At 51.0% G+C, this 22862-nt stretch overlaps 1 protein-coding gene across 1 annotated transcript in view; it reads right to left on the bottom strand.

Annotated features, from left to right (window-relative positions):
- Positions 1 to 141: 141 nt before the first annotated feature.
- Positions 142 to 22862, bottom strand: part of CHFR (checkpoint with forkhead and ring finger domains) — a 45473-nt gene continuing 22752 nt past the window's right edge. Inside the window, exons 6-17 of the mRNA XM_077159500.1 lie at positions 21837 to 21989; positions 20432 to 20531; positions 19356 to 19516; positions 19074 to 19230; positions 16146 to 16288; positions 14682 to 14801; positions 13511 to 13594; positions 12937 to 13007; positions 11529 to 11616; positions 8961 to 9068; positions 8442 to 8514; positions 142 to 7168 (exon numbers count right to left, since the gene is read on the bottom strand). Of these exons, the coding sequence (XP_077015615.1) occupies positions 7126 to 7168; positions 8442 to 8514; positions 8961 to 9068; positions 11529 to 11616; positions 12937 to 13007; positions 13511 to 13594; positions 14682 to 14801; positions 16146 to 16288; positions 19074 to 19230; positions 19356 to 19516; positions 20432 to 20531; positions 21837 to 21989 (1301 nt within the window). The 3' untranslated portion in view covers positions 142 to 7125. The remainder of the gene's footprint in view (positions 7169 to 8441; positions 8515 to 8960; positions 9069 to 11528; positions 11617 to 12936; positions 13008 to 13510; positions 13595 to 14681; positions 14802 to 16145; positions 16289 to 19073; positions 19231 to 19355; positions 19517 to 20431; positions 20532 to 21836; positions 21990 to 22862) is intronic.

Here is a 22862-nt window from a genome sequence, read left to right as displayed (position 1 = left end):
CCTGGAATGGGTGGAGGCAAATCTCCATCTAATCAAAAGTTCACACCCGCAATTGGGCACACCACATCCTCATAGGTATAATCCAATCAAAACTTTCCGCCTTGCGGTATTGAATCAGGATTAAAAGAAACAGCTGCCTCCTCAAGACTGATTCAGGATTAAAACATGGCTTTTCTGGGGTACATAATATTTTTAAACTGGCACAGATGGATACATCAAACTTGGTAAATTTGAGGCCATTATCTCTTCAAATATTATTTTTGCCCCTTTCTCTTTCTTCTGGGTCCTGTGATGCACATACAGTATACCTGATGGTGTTCCACTGGCCCCTCAGGCTCTCCTTTTCTTCCTTCTTCTTTCTGCTCCTCACACTAGGTCATTTCAGTTGCTTTGTCTTCAAGTTCACTGCTCCTTTCTTCTGCCTGCTCAAATCTACTATTGAATCCACTCTGAGTTTTTCCTGTCCTCTAATGTAATTTGCAACTCCAGAATTTTTTTTTATATTTTTTATTGTGAAATACAACATGCAGAAAAATGGTGTTTCAACGTACAGTTTAACAAGTAGTTATAGAGCAAGTTTCAAATCATAGTAGGCATAACATTTCCACAATTTCAGGTATTTCCATCTGTTTATTCTAATACACTAGAATCTAAAAAGAAATGTTTATATAATGATTCAGTAGTCATAATCATTTGTTAAATCCTAACTTCTCTGTTGAAACCCCTGCCTCTCATTTGATCATTCTCTCAACCTTCAGGGATATTTGGGCAATGACCATTCCAACTTCTTCATGCTGAAAAGTGGTACTGACATTATGAGGTAGGGGAATGCAACTGGTTGATGTTCTGGGAGACATTGGTACCTCTAAGGTTCAGGGCTTATTTGGTATAGGTACAATCTGGAGGTTTTAAGTTTCTGAATAATATTCTGAAATAAACTTAATAAGTAAAACTTTTACAGCATCTTAGATGGAGCCCTGTGTTCTTTAGGGTTCTCAGGAATACCGTTGCTTGGGCCATGACATACTGCAACAATTAGCAATATCTGGCTGAAGTTTGCATAAGAGTAGCCTCCAGGATAGCCTCTCAACTCTATTTGAACTCTCTTGGCCACTGGAACTTAATTTTTTTTATGTACCGTTTCCCCCTTTTGGGCAGAAGACATTGTTGATCCCATGATGCCAGCGGCAGGCATCATGTCCTGGGATGTTGAATGGTGAACCAGGACCATCATGGTCCCTCATGCCACACTGCCAATGAGACAACACTTAAAGTCATGTCCCACGTAGAGGGGAGGACAATGATTTATGTGCAAAGTGTGGCTTAGAGAGAGAGCCCACAACTGAATAACAAAAGACATTCTCTGGAGGTGACTCTTAGGTGTTGTATGAGTTTGTTAAGCTGTTGGAATGCAATATATCAAAAATTGAATGGCTTTTATAAAGGGAATTTAGGAAATCACAAGGTTACAGTTCCAAGGCCGAGAATATGTACAACTTAAGGCACCAACAAGAGTTAACCTTCACTCAGGAAAGGCTGATGCCACCCGGAACAGCTCTGTCAGTTGAGAAGGCATGTGACTGGCATCTGCTGGTGCCATTGCTCCTGGCCTCCACTGCCTTCAGCCTCTGTTCCTGCAGGATTCATTTGCTCCCCCAGGACTGGCGTTCATCTCTTGGCTTCCCTTGGCTCTCTCCAGGTTCTGGCTTGCTTAACATCTCATGGGAAGGCACATGGCAACATCTGCTGGGCTCTCTGCCCATGTCTAGGCATCTGCTCTGTTGGTGCTGCAAGATGTCCGAACATCTGTGTCTCTGTCAGCTCTGAAGCAACTATTCCCCAAGTATCTGCATCTCTAAGTGTCTCTGCCTTTCCCCAAAATGTTTCCCCTTTTAAAGGACTCCAGTAAACTAATCAAGGCCAACCTTGAATGGGTGGGTCACATCTCCCATCTAATCAAATGGTCACACCCACAAATGGGCATGTCACATCTCTGTAGAGTTCATCAAATCAAGTCTCACCCTATGATATTGATTCAGGATTAAAAGAGATGGCTGCCCCCACAAGATTGGCTCAGAAAAAGACATGGCTTTTCTGGGGTAATAACAGTTCAGACTGGCACAGGCATGCTTATGAGTAGGCTGAGCTTCACCACTACAGAAGTAAGTTTCATAACGGCCAGCCTCATTACACTGGGAGTCCCAGTGCCTGAGAGAGTATTAGGAATTCCCCAGGTGGGGAAGGTTAGTTGTTCCATATTCTTTTCTCCAGTCCCTCAAAGGATTTGCAAGTACTTTTTAATTATCTGCCCTAAACACTCTAGAATGTATCATGGTATTGCATTAAGCTATATAGAATCATCAGATCTCATTCCCTATTCAAAATAAATCGTTTTGGTTATTTATTGGTTTATTATTATTTGGTTATTTATTTGGTTATTATTATGGAGAAATAAATGGTTTCTTTAATGTCTGGACCTCCTCAGAGAAAGTGTCCATCAAATCCTACTTTCTATATGAATGGGCCATACCTTCCTTTTTTCTCTGTATGTTTTATTTATTTATTTATTTATTTGAGAACAGGACATTCTGAATATTTTAATGAGTTAATTCTCGAAATGTGATTCTCTCACACCTCAGGGACTACTAAATTTTTGCTTGATGAGGGAAACAGCCATCTATCTGTTTGTGCTTTTTACAAAGTTTTCTGAAGTTTGTATCTCTTGTGTGTGGTGACTGCAGCTTCTGTTCCATCACCTCTGCAGTCAGCCGGTAGCCTGACTGGCTACAATAAGGGGAAACCAGCGTTCTCTCCCTTTTATCTTCTGGTACGTGCTGCTGGGGGAGTCACTACAACCCGAAGGTGAGACCAAGAAAGGGGTTTGTGCGAATCCCCCAGGGAGCCAGCCGGCCAGCGGAGAGATACAGCCTGTTTTTGGAGACAAGGTCCGTGCTGCCCAGCCCAGTGCCAGCCAGCCACTCCAGAATGCAGGGCACTGCCCCCACTTCTGTAAGGAGGGACAGAGCTCAGCAGCCTCTCTTCTCACCAAGCGCTCCCCTGGTCCCTATGAGTGTCTGAACACTATTCAGAGTTCCACAATAACTGATTACACTGCTCATTCCAGCTCAAATGTTGCTTCTGTGGAGGGACCGGTGGCTAGTGCTTCGTGCTCCATTTTGTCTGCTCTCACTCCCGGTTTGGTTTAAAAGATCCCTTCTCTATACATGGCCTTCCCCACCGACCCACTCACACCCGGGCCTGAGAGCAACAAGGCAGAGTGGGCCACATTTCCAAATGGGTTAATTGCGACCACACTGGGCCAGATCTCTCGAGGATGCCACTCACTAGCGGGCACTAACCCCTGGGGGGTGGGGGCAGCTCTACCCTGGGCAGTCCAGTGGTAGATTGGGCTGCTTCCTCTCACCAGCATGAGGGTGAGATCAAATTTTCACATGAGGCTTAGGTCTTGACTGCACTTTGGTGGTCTCCAACCTGTGGCCCAGCAGCGACTCCTTTGGTAACACTTCCTTCCCTTGGCCAGGAACTGCTCTGGGCCAACTTGCCTGTGGAGGCCCCAAGGCCCCAGGAGGAGGCGTGTGGCCTATCAGAGCACGCCCTTGCCTGGGCCGCAGGTGGATTAGTGCTTCTCTTTGAACCCTGGAGGAAGAGGTCTGCCCTTTCTCTTCTGTCTGGATTAGAACCAGAAGTCTGGGAAGCTGGCATCCATCCTGGCATCCTAAAGTGGGCCAAAACGGGGACATTGAAGGGACAGGAGAGAAGTCCTAGTGAGTCTCAGGTTCCCACATAAAGCCACACTTGCAGTAAGATCCACTCTGAACTTTCTAGATCCAGTGCATCCATTTTTTGGTTTTCTTTCAGAGAGAATTTTAGTCTACTATTGCCAGGTTCCTAGTGGTACGAGCAGGGAACATCTTAACCCAATTTCAGAACCTGACATTTTCTGGGCCACTTAACTAAGCCAGGCGTTGGCTGTACCAAGGCTGGTCCACTTTGAGCTCACTTTACTCCTAGGGTGTGAAGGTCTGGGTGTCTCCAGTGGCCCTACCAACAGCACAGGTTCCAGCTTGCGGAGAAGAGCCATGGCCAGTGCTGGGACCAACCCGCCACTCTTTGGACTGCCTCAGGATCACCCAACGAGTGCAAGCCTGGTAGCTGTAAGGCACGGAGGGGGACTTAGAAACCTTCCCAAATGGCATTTTTAGTCATCTTTAGTAGGAGGTTGGTCCAAGTTACCTAGTCCCTTTGGTTTTTTGCTTAAATCAAGTTGCTTGGGCCTCCAGGTTGCAGTTAGGAGTCCTGCAGAAGCCAAGCAAAAACTGCCTGACACAGCCTGCCTGGGGACTCAGCCAGGGCCTCCCTTCTGGCTTGGAGCAGATCCCCTCGGGACAGGAAGAGGTAGCTCAGACAGAAGCTAGCAGGTCCTTGAGTGATCTGAGAAGGGTGTGTGCAAGGCTGAGCCCCAGGCTCTGGCAGGATCACTGTGAAGAGGTGGGAGGACAGGCAGGTCCTGGTCAGGGTGGACGTGCAGAGCTGGCATTAAGGAAGCAGAGACGCGCATCTCCTGTGGCCTTGGGTGAGAGTGTTGGGGAGCCAGGCCTGTGCCCCTCAACACCCACAGCAGGGGACCTAGACACCTGCAGTGGGAAGACAGAGGTGCATCACGGAGACCCATGCAGGTTCTCCTGCTTTGTCTCTGGGTGGGAAGAGGGGGTACCAAGGAATAGGGTGACAGAAAATCCTGAGAGCGGGGCGAGTCCATCCTGACCCCTCGACGGCACAAATGCCTCATTACAACGTGCGCCCATGCCCGCAGCTTTCGGAGGCCTGCCTCAGGGGGCTAGAGCTGCTACACTCCCACCCTGCAAACACGGCTCACCTGCTGACGGGACTGGGACACAGCAACAACATTCACCTGGGAGTGCCCATGGTCACACAAGGGTCGCACGAGCTTTCTGTCCCTCCAGACACATCAAGCATAATGCAGGGAAAGCTGAACGTTCTGTTTAAACTCAGACATTAGAAAAGCCGATGTGTCCTTCAAGGTGCTCAGCTTCTCTTTTGTTTTGGTGGGGAGGGGGAGTGAGGGAAGAGGGCCTCCGCCCATCCCTAAGGTGCAGCAAGGAGTCACGGCCCAGCCCCAGCCTGCTGCTGAGCTGCTGCTCCACAGAGCACGGAGCTGTGGCTTCAACACCGGACAGACGGCCTCAACACTGGACAGATGGCAGACTGGGCCCCTCTCTGGGGCTGGCAGGGCGGCAACAGCACCTGGTTTTGTGGCACACCTGGATCTTGCCCCCACCTCACCTCCCCAGGTCAGTTACAGCTCGAGAGCTGCTCACCCAACATGCCCAATTGGATCACAGAACTGCCAGATTTATTAGCTACTAGAGTAAACAGTATAGCAAATAGCAAGCAAAACCTGCACAGATGAGGTGTAGCCCGTCTCTGCGTGTGACAGCAACTCACCAGGCTGGCCATGGTTTTCAGCACAAGAAGCTCCAGACACTATAAGAACCAAACAGGAAGCGGAGAGAAACAAACAACTTGTTTACTAAAAGTAGGAAAAAAGAGCTTTTTCCCCACAAATACAGGGTGCTGCTTCTCAGAGTTTATATCAAGAGCAAGATAACAGTTGAAAATCATATTCCTGAGAAGAAGCAAAAGAGTTAAAAGTTTGTGAACAAATGTTAACAGGTGAGTGCAACAAAAGATAAAAAATGATTCTTTTTTAATATACAAAAAGCAAAATTTCAAGTATTCTTCCAGATGAAATGGAATCCTGAAACAGAAGGCAGGGGAAAGGCGAGCACACGAGAAAGTGGAGCGCCCGCCCCGCAGCAGCTGGAACCGGCTCCACGGCCTCTCTTCCTGAGTTCCTGGGACCCCAGTAGGAAGAAGCTGCTCTGACAGACAGACGGGTGGCCGTGAGCCCCAGGGAAAGGCTGGGGCCGGCACAGGGAGGAACTGCCTCTGACGAACCCCTGCTCAAATGCTGCAGTTACTGGGAAGCAGGGAAGGAACAAAGGGGTGAAGAGACCCAAAACAGAGGGGCTCTGGCTCGGCTCTGTGGCAACGTGTTGGGTCAAGACTCCAGTGATCAGCAGAGGAGACCTGATGCCAGCAGTGCCTGGCTTTCTGTGCCGCTCCAGATCAACTTCCTGCTTGGCCGAAGGCAGGATCACATGAGAACGAGTGAGAGAGACTACACACTGATCCAAGAAGGAACTGCGCTAACTCAGTACTGGGTGCTCTTAAGTTAGCAGTTTGGGACATTTTATGGTCTTTTCTTTAACAGATAGAAACATATGTTTATTCTTCATATTATCCCAAATTTTAGTCAACTTGTAAATTATAAATTATATTTTTTTGCGCTACAGTTTGTGATATTTAAATCTTATTAGAAGTTAAGCACCGAGCCTATTAAAATAAAAAATATATAAAACGTTGCGGTTCTCCCTACAGCAGAATATTCTGTACAACCTCTTGGCTGTAAACATTTGCCCCCTTTTCCTTACACAACAAAAGGCTTCTGCCAAACTTTCTTTTCCTCCCACGGAACTTTTCTTGAAAGGAGATTTGTTTTAACCACGGCTGAGGAACAGGTGAAAGAGGAGACCTGAACCCCAGCGGTCTTGACAGGGTCCTCTGCTTTTCTGACGGGAAGCACCATCTCCTTCCAGGACGACTGAGGGTGATACAGTGGTTCCTCCAGTCCAGGACGGCCCCAGAGAGGCTCAAATCCCTCAGGATGAGCTCAGCTAGGAAGACACACTGTGGGCCATGCAGGGGCCAGGCAGGGATCTGTGCAGAGATCCAGGCAGGGCTCCAGGCAGGGATCTACGCAAGAATCCAGGCGGGGACCTGCACAACAATCCGTGCAGGGCTCCAGGGATCTGTGCAGGGCTCCACGCAGGGATCCAGGCCCATGGAAAGCCTCACTCAGAGGGTAAAGCTCGACAAAAGGAAAATGTCACCCCAGAGTCCCTTGAGGAAGGAACTCTCGAAATGTTCTTAGAATATCAGTATTCAGTATTCATGCTTTTGAAAAACTTTCACCATTTAATCTTCAATACTCTAAAACCATTTCAGTGCTCCAGCTGATACTTAGTTCTTGAACCTTGTTTGTTCACAAATATGATTGAATTTCCTGCAAGAAGAAAATGGTCAAATTATATAAAAAAGCATCAGACAATTATTCAAACACACAGTTTTGAGACCACACACTGGAAGACCCACTTGAGAAATAAACTGTGCATGAGTGCAATCTCACAACAGTGTATTTTTAATAACAAAAGACTAATTCCCAAAGGTATAAAACGGAAGTCAAAGCAGCATTCCAGGTAATTTTCTTAATGACGGGATTCAGAGCCGACCTCAGAGCAGTCGAGTGCGGTAGGTCACTGTGACACGACGCAAAGTGGACATGGCTAACTGGGGACAGGGGACAGGGAAGCCGTCCCTTCCTCTCCATTAATCATGCAGAAAAGGAGGAAAACATGGTTATGTCTTTGCTCCTCTTTCTTTATATTTATACGAGGAAAGGTTAGCCACTTAGTAGGGGAAAAATAGCCTCTTCCATAGGCTTTTCTTTCCTCATGGGCAGGCACCAGGAATCGAACCCGGGTCTCCAGCATGGCAGGCGAGAACTCTGTCTGAGCCACCGTGGCCTGCCCTTCCACAGACTTTTTATGTCCAAATACAAGGTTAGTTCGCCCCACTCTGTATTTAGAAGGGACACTTCCTATTTGTTGCTCACCACGGTGCTTGAATTGAGGGTGCTCTCTCAACTACTTTATTTCGAACCCCAAATTACTGTCTGGGGATTACACATCAACCTGAAACTACACAGGAGTCTGGTCTATTTACAGCGATCATGTCGCCGGTTTGAAAACAGAGGTAAAGAAATGATTCCCAGATGTGGAACTCGTGGCCCAGCGAGGAGGCCAGCATGCACAAGCCTGCAAAAGCACACAGGGAAGCTCCACGGGGTCAGTCAGAGCCGCCACCATGCCTGCCCACAGTACCGAACAAACCCAGCCACCTCGTCACCAGTGACCATGGGCAGCGGCTCAGGGAGGGCACGAGCGGGAATGGAGGGCTGCCCGGGAGGCCGGGAACATGACTCCACGAAGAAAACATGGAGGCTGAAGACAGATCAACCTTCACACAAACACACAGCGCGACGTGAGGCCACAGAGGAGGAGCAGCATTTGTACACTGAGACGCCATTTAAAGAATATGTGGCTTTCCAAGGAAATTGCTCGCTATTCCAGGCACATCCCTATAAGCTGAGATATCAATTTATCCAAAAGGCTTCCCAAAAGTGCTCCTGCCGTGAGCGAGAGTGAGACGTGTGGCCAGAAGCCCACCTCCCAGGCGTCCCTCCTTCCCTGCACACGCCTGCGGGCGCGACGACTCACATGGCGTGGTGCGCTTTCACCTGAGTCCGGCAGTTGCGACCCCAGTAACAGTCAGGACGGGACGCGACAGCCACTAAAAGGGGAGAGAGAGCCGGTTACGCCGTCATGCACGGACACCAGTCACAACCAGAATCACTTCATTAAAGTGCAGAACCAAAGAGAGACAAATAGCATTGTGTCATACTCCATAGCGAGTTTCCTTAAACTGTCCCGAGATATTAGGAAAAGAAAAAAAAAGCACAAAATCCAGTTCAGGAAGTGAATTGCTCTTGCTGCCTGCAGCACAGCTGTGTTTCAGGAAACCACAGTGCTGTGATGGGCAACGACGAATGTTCTCGGCTCCTTAGAGCAACACCTATTTGTCACACAAATAGGGCAGTCCTCGCATAAGCTGGGGGCCCAGGGGGCAGCGGGATTACTCCCTGGCCACGCGCGCTTCTGCCGAGCCCACAGAGCAGAGGCGCACAAGGAAGGTGCCGCGCAGGCAGCACGGGAGCCCCGTGAGCACGGGTCCCTCACCTGGCAGGGTGGAGGCGGGAAGGCTCTGCCGGTACTGGTAGGCCAGCTCCCGGAAGCTGCGCAGGCCACAGCAGTAGCACAGCACGGTGTCTCCAGCGACCCGGCGGTCTGGAGGGAGAAAGGCAGCCATCAAGCAGTGCAGCCTCCATGCGAGCAGGAAGAGGGCACTGCCCACACGGGGTGTCTGCACAGTCCAAACTAAAACAAAACTAATCTAGACACAAAGTTATTTACTTACAGCAAAACAATTCCATGTAGATCAGAACCTAAAAGTACTAAGAAGAAAACTGCAGGGAACCTTTGGATAGTTATAAGTGTTAAACAAATGTACACAGGAAAGGATTAGAAATTTCACTACCTACAAATTTAAATACCAAAAATGAAATAAATATAATCAACAGAGCTGAAACCCTAGCGATACAAGGAAAGACATGGCAATGTGTTATAACCTTAGTTAACAAAGATCATACAAATCCATACCAGGAAAAAACAAACAGCCTGGCATAAATATGGGCAAAGGACACAGCCAAGCAAATGATACACAACCATAAGAAGATCTTAATTTTGTTAAGAGTAAAACATGGGCAAATACAAGTAAATCCCTGCTCATCTCTCCTATTTGTGAGATCTGAAAGGCAAATGCAGGGCCTGAGGCAGGCAAGGAGAAGGCGGGGTCAGCCTGGAAGGACACATCAACCACAGAAACCCCATTTATCTTCTGAAGGAGACCAGCTTTCAAACGTTGGATATCACATGCTACTTAACAACCGCAGTGTTGTTTGAAACAGTGAGAAACTGAAAATAATTGTGTCCTTTATTGCGGAATTATATTTATTGGAATATGACATAGTAATCAAAAATCAATGTGGCAAGGGCCCATGGCACACTGCTGAGTGGAAAACGAGGTGATCAAGCACCCGTCACATAGGGCTCACTTTCCGAACGGGGAACACACAGAGGTCTGCACACACAGAAGCATCTGCAGGTGGAACCGGGCACGCACAGAAGTCTGCACACACAGAAGCATCCGCAGGTGGAACCCGGCACACACAGAGGTCTGCACGCGCAGAGGCTTCTGCAGGTGGAACCCGGCACACACAGAAGCATCTCACGTGCAGAGGCATCTGCAGGTGGAACCGGGCACGCACAGAAGCATCTCACGTGCAGAGGCATCTGCAGGTGGAACCAGGCACACACAGAAGTCTGCACACACAGAAGCATCTGCAGGTGGAACTGGGCACGCACAGAGGCATCCGCAGGTGGAACCCGGCACACACAGAGGTCTGCACGCGCAGAGGCTTCTGCAGGTGGAACCGGGCACACACACAAGCATCTGCAGGTGGAACTGGGCACACACAGAAGCATCTGCACGTACAGAGGCATCCGCAGGTGGAACCGGGCACGCACAGAAGCATCTGCACGTACAGAGGCATCCGCAGGTGGAACCGGGCACGCACACAAGCATCTGCACGTACAGAGGCATCCGCAGGTGGAACCGGGCACGCACAGAAGCATCTGCACGTACAGAGGCATCCGCAGGTGGAACCGGGCACGCACAGAAGCATCTGCACGTACAGAGGCATCCGCAGGTGGAACCGGGCACGCACAGAAGCATCTGCACGTGCAGAGGCATCCGCAGGTGGAACCGGGCACGCACAGAAGTCTGCACGTGCAGAAGCATCTGCAGGTGGAACTGGGCACGCACAGAGGCATCCGCAGGTGGAACCCGGCACACACACAGGTCTGCACGCGCAGAGGCTTCTGCAGGTGGAACCCGGCACACACAGAAGCATCTGCACGTACAGAGGCATCTGCAGGTGGAACCGGGCACACACAGAAGCATCTGCAGGTAGAACTGGGCACACACAGAAGCATCTGCACGCACAGAGGCATCTGCAGGTGGAACTGGGCACACACAAAGGTCTGCACACGCAGAGGCATCCGCAGGGGTGTCACCAAAGCCTCACCACTGGTGCTATTTCTACAGGGTGGATTCCAGGTGATTTTTACGTTATCCCTTCTACTTTTCTGCATCTCTTACATTTTCCCTGAGAATCATTATTGTTACAAAAAAACAATAAGTCCATTAAAAAAAAAGGAAGGAAAACCCTGCATACAGATTTGGCTAATCAAGCGGGCAACAGCTGTCCTGCCAGGGAAGACTGGAGAGGACACACAGGGCCTGCTGGGCTCGAGGAGCTGTCTTCTTCCAGAATAGGTTTGTCTTAGAAACAGCGTCACACATTACCCCTGATATAGACTCTCAGCGATGGAAATCATCCTTCCCAGCACGCTGTGTGGGTCCCGCCCGGGAGGGGACATGACGGCTGGAGAACAACGTGCCCAGTGCCCCAAAGTTAACCCATGGATATGCTGAGACTCCAACAAGGCCGCGCCTCTGCAGCCGCACTCCCACCCTGGGAGAGGAAAGCTCACAGGCCTGTGTGCCAGGGCGTGTGAGGTTCAAGTCATGAACTGCAGGAGACTGGCCAGCGAGAGTTCGTGCTGGGCATGGTCGGGTGGACACACCACCATTCTAGAATGAGCCGAGCGAGGAAATGAGCTCACCGGACAATGAGAACACTCCCCGCTGAAGCGCCACCAGACTTTCCATCAACACGTTTTTCCACGTCAAACCCCTCGTTGCCAAGTAATTCTGGGTCATGGAAAGAAAAGGAGCAATGAGAAGAAATATTAGTTTAGAGAAAGAAATACTAGAACAAGCAGGTAAACTGTGCCACTGAGGGGCTTTGGCGGTGGGGAAGCCCAGGAGAGCCAAGCCAAGCAGCAGCACAACAGCTGGGCCTCCAGTTGAGGCTGGACTGCGAGGACACACCGCGTTCAGAGACTGGATGGGGAGGGGCTGGGAGGGCCTGCGGTCTGGGGTCCAGGCCCTGAGCTGGGAAGTGGGGCTGCTTGGCTGCTAGTGCTGCCCTCAGGGGGCCTCTCACCACCAGGGGCTCCAATGCCCAGACAAAGCTGGGGGTTACACAGACGGAGCTTGTCTGCTGTGAGCCCCAGAGGATTTACACACTAAGAAGAAAAGACTTTCAGGAGCCACAGAACTCTCAAGCACTCACGTTAATCCACTCCCAGGAACAACTGCATTCAAACTGCCCAAACAAACCACCTACCAGACAACCCTACTGAGGGAAGTCTGGCAGCTTTTGAAAGCCTCGGCAGAGTCTGAGCACAACAAAGTGGACGCTGCTCCTTGCGGCTCCAGGGCCCTGTGCTCCCCCCCATCAGGAGCTCTTGCCCCCAACACTGGCTGCATAAGGACCCTGATTCGAGAGGCTGCTTCAGAGCCCCAGGACATTACCAAAAGGTCTCACACACTTTGCAAAGACATTCCTGAAACAGGGGCGGTCCAGACAATTGAGGCCACCTGGCTGGAGCCTCCCCATTCTGGGGACAGGCTTCAGCAACCTGGGAGAAGAGCAGAGTGCCTGGCTCTCCTCACAGGCCCCGAGACGCCAAAGCACCCACAGTGCTCCTGGAGGCTTCAAACAGGGGCATGCCACTGTGCAACCAAGTGCACACAGCGAGGGTTCCCTGGGCATCGGGGGTACAGCACACTGTGTACAGGCTACACACACGGCAAGAGAACCAGCAAGCACAGGCAACACTGAAAACGCTAAAAACTCAGTGGGCTTCGTGAGTAAGACCTGGGAACAAAATATGCCCAGAAGGAAGGGGGCCACAGAGAAAGGCCCCCGGCGCCCCGAAAGGCTCACATACAGCACCCAACCCCATCCAGTAAAGACCCCCTTAGAGGCAGAGCAGTGGGAAACAAGGGTGAGGGGCTCGTGGCATCAGAGGCACAAAGGAAATACATATTTTGGGAATATGAGGAAATCAGAGATAGGCCAATGGACTGAAGACAGGAAACACAAAAAAAGTCCTGAAGGCAACTGAAAAGCCACGTAGCGTGGCGGGTCCCAGCTGGACCTAGGCTGGAGTGAAGTGGAGATACCTTCAGGATGTCCGACTCGTAGCTGTTCCCATTCAGCGCGCCGTCCAGACACTTGTCTCCGAGGTTGAGCTCTGCGTGAGGAAGGGAGAGTGACCTGCCCTATGAAGACACTTTCTGAAAGTACTACTGACCCCACAGCTAGCACAACCAATTCCCTTCACTATACTCCCAGCCAGAACAAAATGCTCTGGGATAGAACGCACCCTTAAATGGAGAACAAATAAAAATCGCTGCCATCCGGCTGCTTCCCAGCATCTGCCTAGGTCTGCCAGACTGGGAGGCTGCCGCAGAAGCGAGCCCTTCAGCGGTGCCGGGTCAAGTGTGTAAACGGACCCCATGGACCGAAACTTAGTATTTTTCCCTAATTGTTAAGTCACTTTGATTCTGAGCTAATTTGAATTTAAGATACATCTAAGAACATACCATTCAGCAGACACGGGGGCTAATTAGTGGTGGACTAATGCGTGTGTCCCTTTCTTGGGGACATGGCAGGCCACCGGCCCATCACCTGCCCTAAAGGTCACAGAAGAATGTCGACAACCAACCCCAATCAGGGCGAAAGAGCTGGCATTACCACAGAACGGGGCCAGGCAGCCGAAGCAGCCCGTGCGGGCACAGCCCCAGTAGAGGTGGCAGAAGGGCTGCAGGCAAACCGCACCTGGGGACACAAAGGAGAAGCAGTCAGGCCCCACAGGGGATGCAATTTGCCGCCTGCAGAATCACACTCTATCCCAGTTTCTAGCAGCGGACATGAGAAGTTTCAGGGAAGGTGAGCAGAGCTCCTGTAAGAGGTGAGTGCACGGGGTGACTGTGACTTATGAGTTTAGACAAAGCTAACAAACCCATGTTATTTCTTATTTTGTAAAGATGCTCATCTAAGAAAAATACTAAGATCCATGAAACAGATGTCCGCCTGTGTCATGGTGCCGAGGCCATGGCCGAGCCCCTACCTGTCTTGCCGTGGACTCAGTGGCTGCTCCCTCCACGCACCACACTGATATTTCAGGCTGTTACTTCGCCTTTGCAGAGTTTTTTTTAATTGTGTTAATGTACATGCAACGTAATGTTTCTCACATTAACCCCTCCAGAGCCTATAATGTTGTCCACCGTCCCCAATAGCCACTGGCAAGACCTTCACCCACAAAGAGCAGCCCTGCCCACATGAGGTGCCTGCCAGTCCCCCATTCCTGCTTAGAAGTCGGTCCCTGGGGACCTCTGACCGACTTCCGTCTCTACAACTCTGCAAATTCCAGTTATTTTACATAAGTGAGAGGGTGCAGTACCTTTCTTAGTGCTTAATATTCCATACAACAGAATTCCATGGAATGTAGTGTCAACAAACAGGTTAAAATTCCTGTAAGTAGTTAAGTCTTTCTACAGGTATAGAAAAGACATCGAAGAATGTCTCTGTATAAAAGCAATCTACATGAAAGGAGGGTCAAAAGTGAAGACTATTGGGGGAGTTCACACTCTTCCCTGGCTAGTGCGTACTGACCCCATGGTATGTGTCAGTAGCTGGGCAAGGCACCCACCTTGCATCTCTCACCTCGGCCCCCACGGTAAGTAAGTAAATATTACTTATAGCAAGCAGTAAGCCTCGCTGTCAGACAAGGAAACCAGAGCTCAGCGGGGATGAAAGTCCCCAAAGGTCCCATGGGGGCTGCCTCTGGGGGCAGGGAACCCACCTAGCCACCACCTGACCCCAAAGTCCACCCCCACCTGCCCCCACCATGAGAGCCACTCACACTGCTGGGGGGCGATGTGGGGGCTGTGCTCCCGCTCGGCCCTCCGGTCAGGCATGGGCTGGAAGCAGCAGGTGCAGACGGCGTGGCGGCCCTGCAGTGGGCACACGTACTCCTGGGTGGCTGAAGCAGACACAGATCTTGGGTTGGAACATGCTGGACAGCAGGAGAGAAACACCCAGCCTAAGCGACTACGGGAGGGCAGAACAGGAGGGACGCGCCACAGGGGAGAAAACACAGGGAGCACAGGCCTAGTTTCCTGAAGGCCAAAGCAGGGTCTGCTGTTTACATTGCGTGAGCCTGCAAAAGACTGAAAAATAACTGAAAATTCTCTTTTGGTTTATTTCAAAGATCAGTTGAAGGTTTCCTACTGTTTTCTAAAAAGTAAGGAACAGGCACACAAAACATGCTCTCCAACAACAAAACATGCTCTCCAACAACAAAACATGCTCTATGTTTAATTTCTGAGGAGGTAGGAGAAAATCTGCACCCTTCCAACTGGCAGGTGACAGGTGCGGATGGAGGCTCCAGGCCCACCCGGCCCGAAGCAGGGGAGCCCCCTGCACTGAGCCCGAGCTCTGCCGTTGGCACCAGCAAGGAGACCAGCTCAGGGAGCCAGGCCCGTGAGGCGCTCGCTACATGCTTCAACCACATATGGCAGGTGCTGTGAGAATCCCACTTCGCAAGAGGGGGGCTTATCTAATGACACAGATGCAGAGCCGGCAAGGGCAGAGTCAGAAGTGTCAGGCATCAGGACAGGCCGGGCTGGCCAGAACCCACGCTCGAGCACACCTGTGGATGCGGCCTGGTGCTGCAGCGGAGCCACTGGGCATGCGGGCTACAGAGCCGGTCAGCCCTGGCCAGGTACCTTGCCACCCGCTCAGGCTGACCAGCTACCCAGAGGCCAGGCCCTGTGCCAGCCGGGAGCCCCTGGCTTTCCTTCACGATGGCATTCGGGCCCCTCTGGAAAGGCGCAGCTACAGGAGCAGGCAGCTCTGCTGGAACAGCACTGAGCAGGGCATGCCTGTCTCAGAGGGCGGTGTCTAGTCTGAAGGGCGGGTGCGGGGTGGGCATCCTGTCTCTTCGACAACCCTCCTAGTGGACATCAGCTCGCCCAAGAGGCAGCCCAGCTTCCAGGGTTCAGGAGCAGAGCTGTCACCAGTCCACAAACCAACAGCCATTTGCAGGATGTCAAAGCCACAAGTGACAGGGGTAGTAGGGCCAGCGTGGGCAGGTGTGAGCACAGCAACAAAAGGACCAGAGACGATACAAGCCGTGGCCATGAACACAGGCTGCGCAGCAGAGTCCTGCAAACACAACCATTGTGCCGACCAGCTCAACTCACAAAATCCAGGTACGTTATTTTCAGAGTCTTTTACTTGGATGAAAACATTTGAAAAGCCAGATGCCGTGTGGAGAAATCCACAGGGACAGAAGAGCAGGGGCACCCACGCCAACGGGCCTCACCTGCAGCGTAGCTGGCAGACGTCGAGGGTGCGTCCCCCTGGGCCGGCAGCACTCCTGACTCAGTTCCAGGCCTGGGGCAGGCAAGGGGCTGTGCCAGCTGCCTCCTGGACTCCGGGCACTGTCTACACACGATGTAGGGCTGGCTGTGAGAGAAACGGGGCAGAACTCAGCCGCCTGCAGGCAGGGAGCTGCAGAACCTGCTGCACGGAGGCCATCCAGTATGGGGACTCTCCTGCCTACGCGAAGGGCTCTGGGTCTCTCAGAGAAGAGGCCAGATGCTGAGAGCCGTCCTGGGAACTCCTTTCTACTCCCTCTGCACCCACACTTAGCCTCAGCCCAGCACACTGCCCAGACGTCCCCACTGTGGCCCTGACTGCTCCCGGCCCGCTCTGGGGGTGCCGACGCAGCTCGGGCTCCCTCCGCAAACACAACCCCATCGAAGTCCAACAAGCTGGCATCCAGAAGCAGGCCCTGGGCACCTGACCAGCACCCCACTTTCTTCCCGCTGTTACATCACAATAAAACGCTATACGGCAAGTGGCACTCTCCTCGCCTCACCACTCCAAATCAGTTCCTCCACTGCATTTCAACCGTGCTTTCAAAACCACTAGAGAGAAAAGTAGGACATAAGAAAGAACCCTGGAAACTGCAGAGATTCTCTCCTCTCTGGTGGAGAAAGCCCTTCTAGGGTGCCGCCAAAGGACTGACCGAATGAAGGCTAAAAGCCATGGAAGAAGAGAAGTAACGCTGAGACGAGATGGCCGCTCCTCCTCCTGAGCTGCACAGGTCTGTAAGCGTGCTGGCATCGAGCAGCAGTGAGGGTTACACAGAGTGCTCAGAGCACCAGCTCGAGGGCAGCGTGGTGACACACACGCCACCAGGCTGACACAGTAGGATGGCCTGTCATTTACTTCTATGTACTTATCTTCATGAAATAGCTGGACACGTGCATAAAATTATATTTGGACAAGCACTGCACCATTTCTGAATTTACAAAGTCAGAACCACCTCAAATATTCAACAACAGAATATCAGTTACAATATATAATTATTAGGTATAGTAATCACAGCACACCAAAAAATGAACTTAAAAGATGACCATCTGAAAAGATGATGAGATATACTTTTTTACGCAAAAAGATATTCACAATATACTGTTAAAAAGAAAATGCAGGTAACAAACTCATATGTATAGGAGCCATTTTTCTCTTCCTTTTGTTAGCAGGTTTCACTGGCTCCCACCTGCCTGCTCTCCTCTTGCTTTTACTGTTTCTTTCTCTCTAGCAATAAACCCATTAAACTTAAAAAAAAAAAAAAACAACCTCATATGTACAGTAAGTACAAACCCATCTTTATAACATTATTTATAAGTATATTAGATTCTTATTTTTCTTAAATTCTGAGAATACACATAGAAATGACCAGATGGATACACAACAAAATGCTAAATACTGGTTATCTCTGGAAAGCAAGATTAACAGTGGTTTTTGGTTTTCTTCTTTTTGCTTGGCCATTATTCATTAAATTTTATAAAAGAAACAAAGATGTGTTTTGGGTTTGGGGGTTTTTGTTTTTCATCTTTTAAAATATCTGGGCCTCTAAGCTCACTCCTATGAAACTTATTCCCGCAAAGGATAGGCTAAGCCTACTTAAAATGAGGCCTAAGAGTCATTTCCAGAGGACCTCTCTTGCTGCTCAGATGTGGCCTCTCTCTAAACCAGCTTGGGAGGTGAACACACTACCCTCCCTGCTACGTGCGACATGACTCCCAGGGTGTGACTCTCCCTGGCAACATGGCACAGGACTCGTGGGATGAGCCGGGACCCAGCATCATGGCATTGAGAGTCTTCATGACCAAAAGGGCAAAGAGAGAAATGAGACAAGGTGAGGTTTCATTTCAAATAGAGTTGGGAGGTTATCCTGGAGGTTATTCATCCCTTTCTACTTTATGGTGTCCTGGAATGGCTGGAGGGAAGCACCTGAAACTGCTGAGCTGTGTTCCAGTAGCCTTGATTCTTGAAGATGACTGTATAATGATACAGCTTTTACACTGTGACTATGTGATTGTGAAAATCTTGTTTGTGTTTGATGCTCCTTTTATCCAGGGCAGATGAGTTAAAGAAAAAAAGGGGGGGAACAATAAATAAACAAATAAATAATAGTGGAGGCAAAGGGTAAAATAAACTGGGTAGACTGAAATACTAGTGGTCACTAAGAGGGAGGGGTAAGAGGTACAGGATGTATGAGTTTTTCCCTTTTATTTTTTTTCTGGAGTGATGCAAATGTTCTACAAGTGATCATGGTGATGAATACACACCTATGTGACAATACTGTGGGCCACTGACTGTACACCATGTATGGACTGTATGTGCGTGAAGATTTGTCAATTAAAAAAAAAACCAGGGCCTCAACCCACAGTTCAAATCCTGGACTTTTGAATTAGGAAACACCAACAAGTCAAGCAGGTATAATGAAGCCTACTTAGGGTTTTATCCCCTTAGGTAGGTGCCTGTGCCTTTTCATTATAATATCCTAATAAGCACTGCAATGGATCCAGTAGGACTCTGGAGTCCCTCGACAGATGCACAGAGAGGAAGTGTGTTTCATGGGGAACAAATGGCATAACGGGAGCTATGACCCCGACACAGCAGCCAGCACGCCACCATGATGAGGGGCGTGAGCAGGTGAAGAGGACACAGGTGAAGGTGGGGACGGGGACACCCACAGCTCCAACGCCTATGGAAGGACTCACAACACGCACCCGCCCATCACTGCCACACCACCAGCCCAGGGAAATGACCATCCCAGCACCACACACCAGAAAAACAAGCTCAGGACAAGTAAGGAGCTCAGCCCGACCACAGCAGGAAACTCATTCCTAATATCCAACCCCCAGCCCACCCCACCCCCGGCCAGGCCAAGTCCTACCTAACGTCTGAGGATTCACTGTCGACATCTGACAACTCCAGCAGGTCCTCGGAGCTCCCCTCCTCGTCAGAAAAAGACCTCCTGACTTTGGGCTGCAGCATGTCTTGGGTGATTTTATTCCTGGCATCCATACTTCGCACATCTTCCTCAGTGCGACCTTTGTCTACAAGTCAAAGGAACCAGTGTTGCTCACTGGCCACCTGCCGCAGGGACAGTGCAAAGTGAACCCGCAGAGCTGAACACGCAGCGAGCACCTCTTGAGGAAGGTCGGGCAGCCAGCACACTTGCCTGGGTGCTGGGCGAGGTATGCCTCCACCAGGCTGTTGAGGATGTGGTTCTTGCAGATCCGCTCCACGGGGCAGCGGCATGTTGGGCACAAGGATGAGCGCTCCATCCAGCCCGAGTAGCAAGCTGCACAGAACGTGTGCATGCAGGGCTGCAGGCTGAGTACAAAGACAGGGCAAGTTTCCAAGCAGAGAGGGGACACCAGGACCCAGGGGCTGGCGGCTGGGACCCACAGATCCTGCTCTGTGGCAGCACGCCCAGACAAACGGCCGTACAGGATCCCACAGCCAGACAGACTGTGGGGCCAGTTCCGCCCAGGAGGCAACAAGCAGAGAGCGGGGGGGTCCCTGGGGGCCCCCCTCCTTTCTCTCCCTAAGGAGGCTGGGCCCTTGCTCAGGCTGAACTCTGATCACAAACGGGAGAAACAAGCCCACAGAAGCCCTGAGCTCTCTGGTCTCAGTACGCCTCGAGCTGGAGTGGCCCGTGGCAGCACCTCTGTGTGGGGTTGGGTGCTCCCTGCTCCACGTGGGTAGGAACTGCTCTGGTGGACGCTGAGGGGACGGGGGCTCCTGCTGCCCCCAGCCCACCCACAAGGCGGGACTGATACCAGCTGTGTGGGTCCTCACTGCCGTGAGACATGGTCCCCAAGGGAAAACACGATTCCACCTGCCCATGCCTTCACTCCACTTGGTTAATTAAAAGAAACTGGCAGCCACAGTAACTGCTGTTTTTGGGGGGGGGGGGGCGGTGAGAACTGGCAGGGCAGGGATATGCTGGGATTCGGACAGGCCTAAGGTACAAGAAGTTTCTCCCAAGACCACACTTCTTTAACTAGGAACATTTACAGCACGCCACAGTCTGTTGGCTCTGCAGCTGCCAGCACCCTCGGCCCCCGGAGGTTATAAATGGCCGTGTCAGTGCGGCGCTGGCCCTGTGGCTCTCGCGGCTTCTACCACAGCCACGTCGCCAGGGCTGGCATCCTCCTCATCAGCCCCACCAGCAAGATGTGGATGGTCACTTGCAAACGCAACCCACAGGCTTGCCCCAGTGTGCCGGCACCGGCCCCGTCGCACCTCACACAGTCGTGCAGCAGCTCCTGGCAGATGATGCAGGTGAGGGACTCTCCCATCCTGTCCGCGCCCTCGGGGACCGCCGGGCTGCCCTCGTGCTGGTCTGCAGCAGACAACCAGGGGTCAGGCTGGACGCCCCAGCTGTGAGAGCGGACAAGCTCATGGCCTCCCGCGTCGCCAGCTGCTGGATCCGAAGGTATAGGAAGCCCCCGTGCCGCTGCTGGGCCCCAGAGGCAGACGGCGAAGCCCTTCCCCACGTGCGTGCACTTTCAGAAGTAAGCCAACGCTTCCACGTTTTGTTTTAGGAGAATATAGTTAGTGATATAAAAAAGATGCTGAGGCTCTATGGTCAAGTGGTAACAGTCAGTTGTCAAACAGTATTTGTATGTGATGTATTTAACAAAACAAACAATAAAAACCAAACAAAATGGACTCGTACATAGCAAAGTGCTGGCAAAGATTCCACGAGGTTGACAGTGGGTTTTTACATTTTTTCTTTTCTTCAACTTGTTTGTTATTATTTTTCAATAATGTCATATGTTAAGTATAATTTTTTTTTATTTTAAAATAGTTGCACACAATTTTAAAAGTCAAATATTTTTTAAAAAAACCTTTCTTATGGCCCTCCTCTGAGGAAGCTGCCCCCTCGGGCGTCTACTTCCTGCTTCTGACTGTGGCCACACACTCTGCCTGGTCACGTTGGGGGGAGCTCCACCCCGTGGCCCCTCCCGACAAGGTGAACTGCCGCGGTATTAAGTCACCACCGAGACAAGCAGCACACTATAAGCTCTTTTCCTCAAAATTTTCATTTTTCCTGGAAATAAAAATTGCCTCATGCATATACTTGTTTCTATTTTCTATGTACCTACTGGCAATTCTTTCCACATCGTCCCCCAGCTGACCAATCTACCCCCTGGCTCTGAGCTAAGGGGCAGCTCCTGCCCCCTCCCCACAACACCTCAGGACCCCCCCGCTCCTACCCCACCCTGCCTCATTTCCAAGTCTCACACACAGCTGCTGGCTACTGTTCCATTACTACATTTCCAAATAGGTTCTACAGACTTTTAAACTTCCGTTTTAGAGCACTGATTTTTCTCAATATCATCTGTAATGTGAGTTCAAATTATGACTTAGAGACAATATGTTTCAGTTGTCACATGTGCACAGAGAGTGTCTTAAATCACTTCTGCAGTTCAGAACAGCTTCACTTCCAGGCCAACAGCAAAGAGCAGGTCCTGCTCAGAAACTTCGTTCTGTCTTGATTATGCAAACAGCAAAGAAAAGGGCTAGATTTCCCCTCAGAAGACGCTGAGGCATTGTCAGTACTGACTGAGGGCAGTGTCCACGCGATGGTGGGCTCCCACACAAGTCGCAAAAAGGTAAAGGACAGCAGGAGTGCAAGACTCACCCCCTTTCATTTTCTTGTTAACGGGCTCCAGGTCCTCCCGATCCTGGGGCTCTGCCAGGGGAAGCGACATTCCATCTCTGCTGGCGTGAGCGGAAGCAAAACTGGAGACTGGGTCACTTGCCACGAACGAAGCACATCTCGTTCTCCCGGGCCCTGTGAGACGACAGGCAGGTAAGAGGTTCTGCCCCTACCCAGGAGAGAAGACCTGGGTGAAGGAGCACTGATCTCAAACCAAGTGCAGTCTGCACACCAATACTGATCCAAGAGGGCACAGCTTAAGGATTACATGTGGTTTGCTAGAAACACTGATTCACTCAACTCACATTTCTTAAATGCACCTGTGCCAGACACTGTGCTGGGAGGGGCAGGAAGGCAGCACCGTCACAGGAGGGAAATGTCACCCACCAACAGTCACAAGCAGAGCTGCTAACAGTGCCACGGTGCGGTCGCCATGGACTGACACTCATGGAATGGATGCAGTGGGCTTCAGGCTACAAGGAGCCAAACACCAGGCAGGTGAGGTGTGAGATAAAGGAAAGGAGGGAAGGAGCAGCAATTTGCAGGTAAACCAGGAAGCAAGAAGCTGGCTTATCATAAATAATTGGAATTTGGCAGAAAGACAGGGGAAGTTTCCCATAACCCTCCGAGTCCTAAAGTGGGAATCCAGAACTGTCTCAGGGTCGATGCCCTCGAGGAGTGCCGTGAGCACTCAGCTTCACGCTGCTGGCTGATGGGCCGGCGACCATGACTTCCTGTAGTGCTGCTGCCTACTGCGCTTTCTGGCAACCCTTCCCTGACAGGCACCCGCCGTCCCCCCGCCACCTGGCCTGCCATGGCAGGAAGCCACAGCTCATGCCAGAAAACTCACGAGGGCGTTAAATGGGAAGAGGCGCAGTCAACCTTGCAAGGGGACCACGGAGCGAAAGGAACACTTGTGATTGCACAGGGGAGCAGGGCACCGGGCGTGTCAGCCTCACTGCCCGCAGAGCCCGATGTAGCAGGGTGCAGACAACTGGCGACACCTCA

Source organism: Tamandua tetradactyla, chromosome 5 (genome assembly GCF_023851605.1).
Source record: "Tamandua tetradactyla isolate mTamTet1 chromosome 5, mTamTet1.pri, whole genome shotgun sequence".
Taxonomy (NCBI): Eukaryota; Metazoa; Chordata; class Mammalia; order Pilosa; family Myrmecophagidae; genus Tamandua; species Tamandua tetradactyla.
Note: the sequence above shows the minus strand (reverse complement) of the source record. Positions and strands in the feature narration are given on the sequence as shown.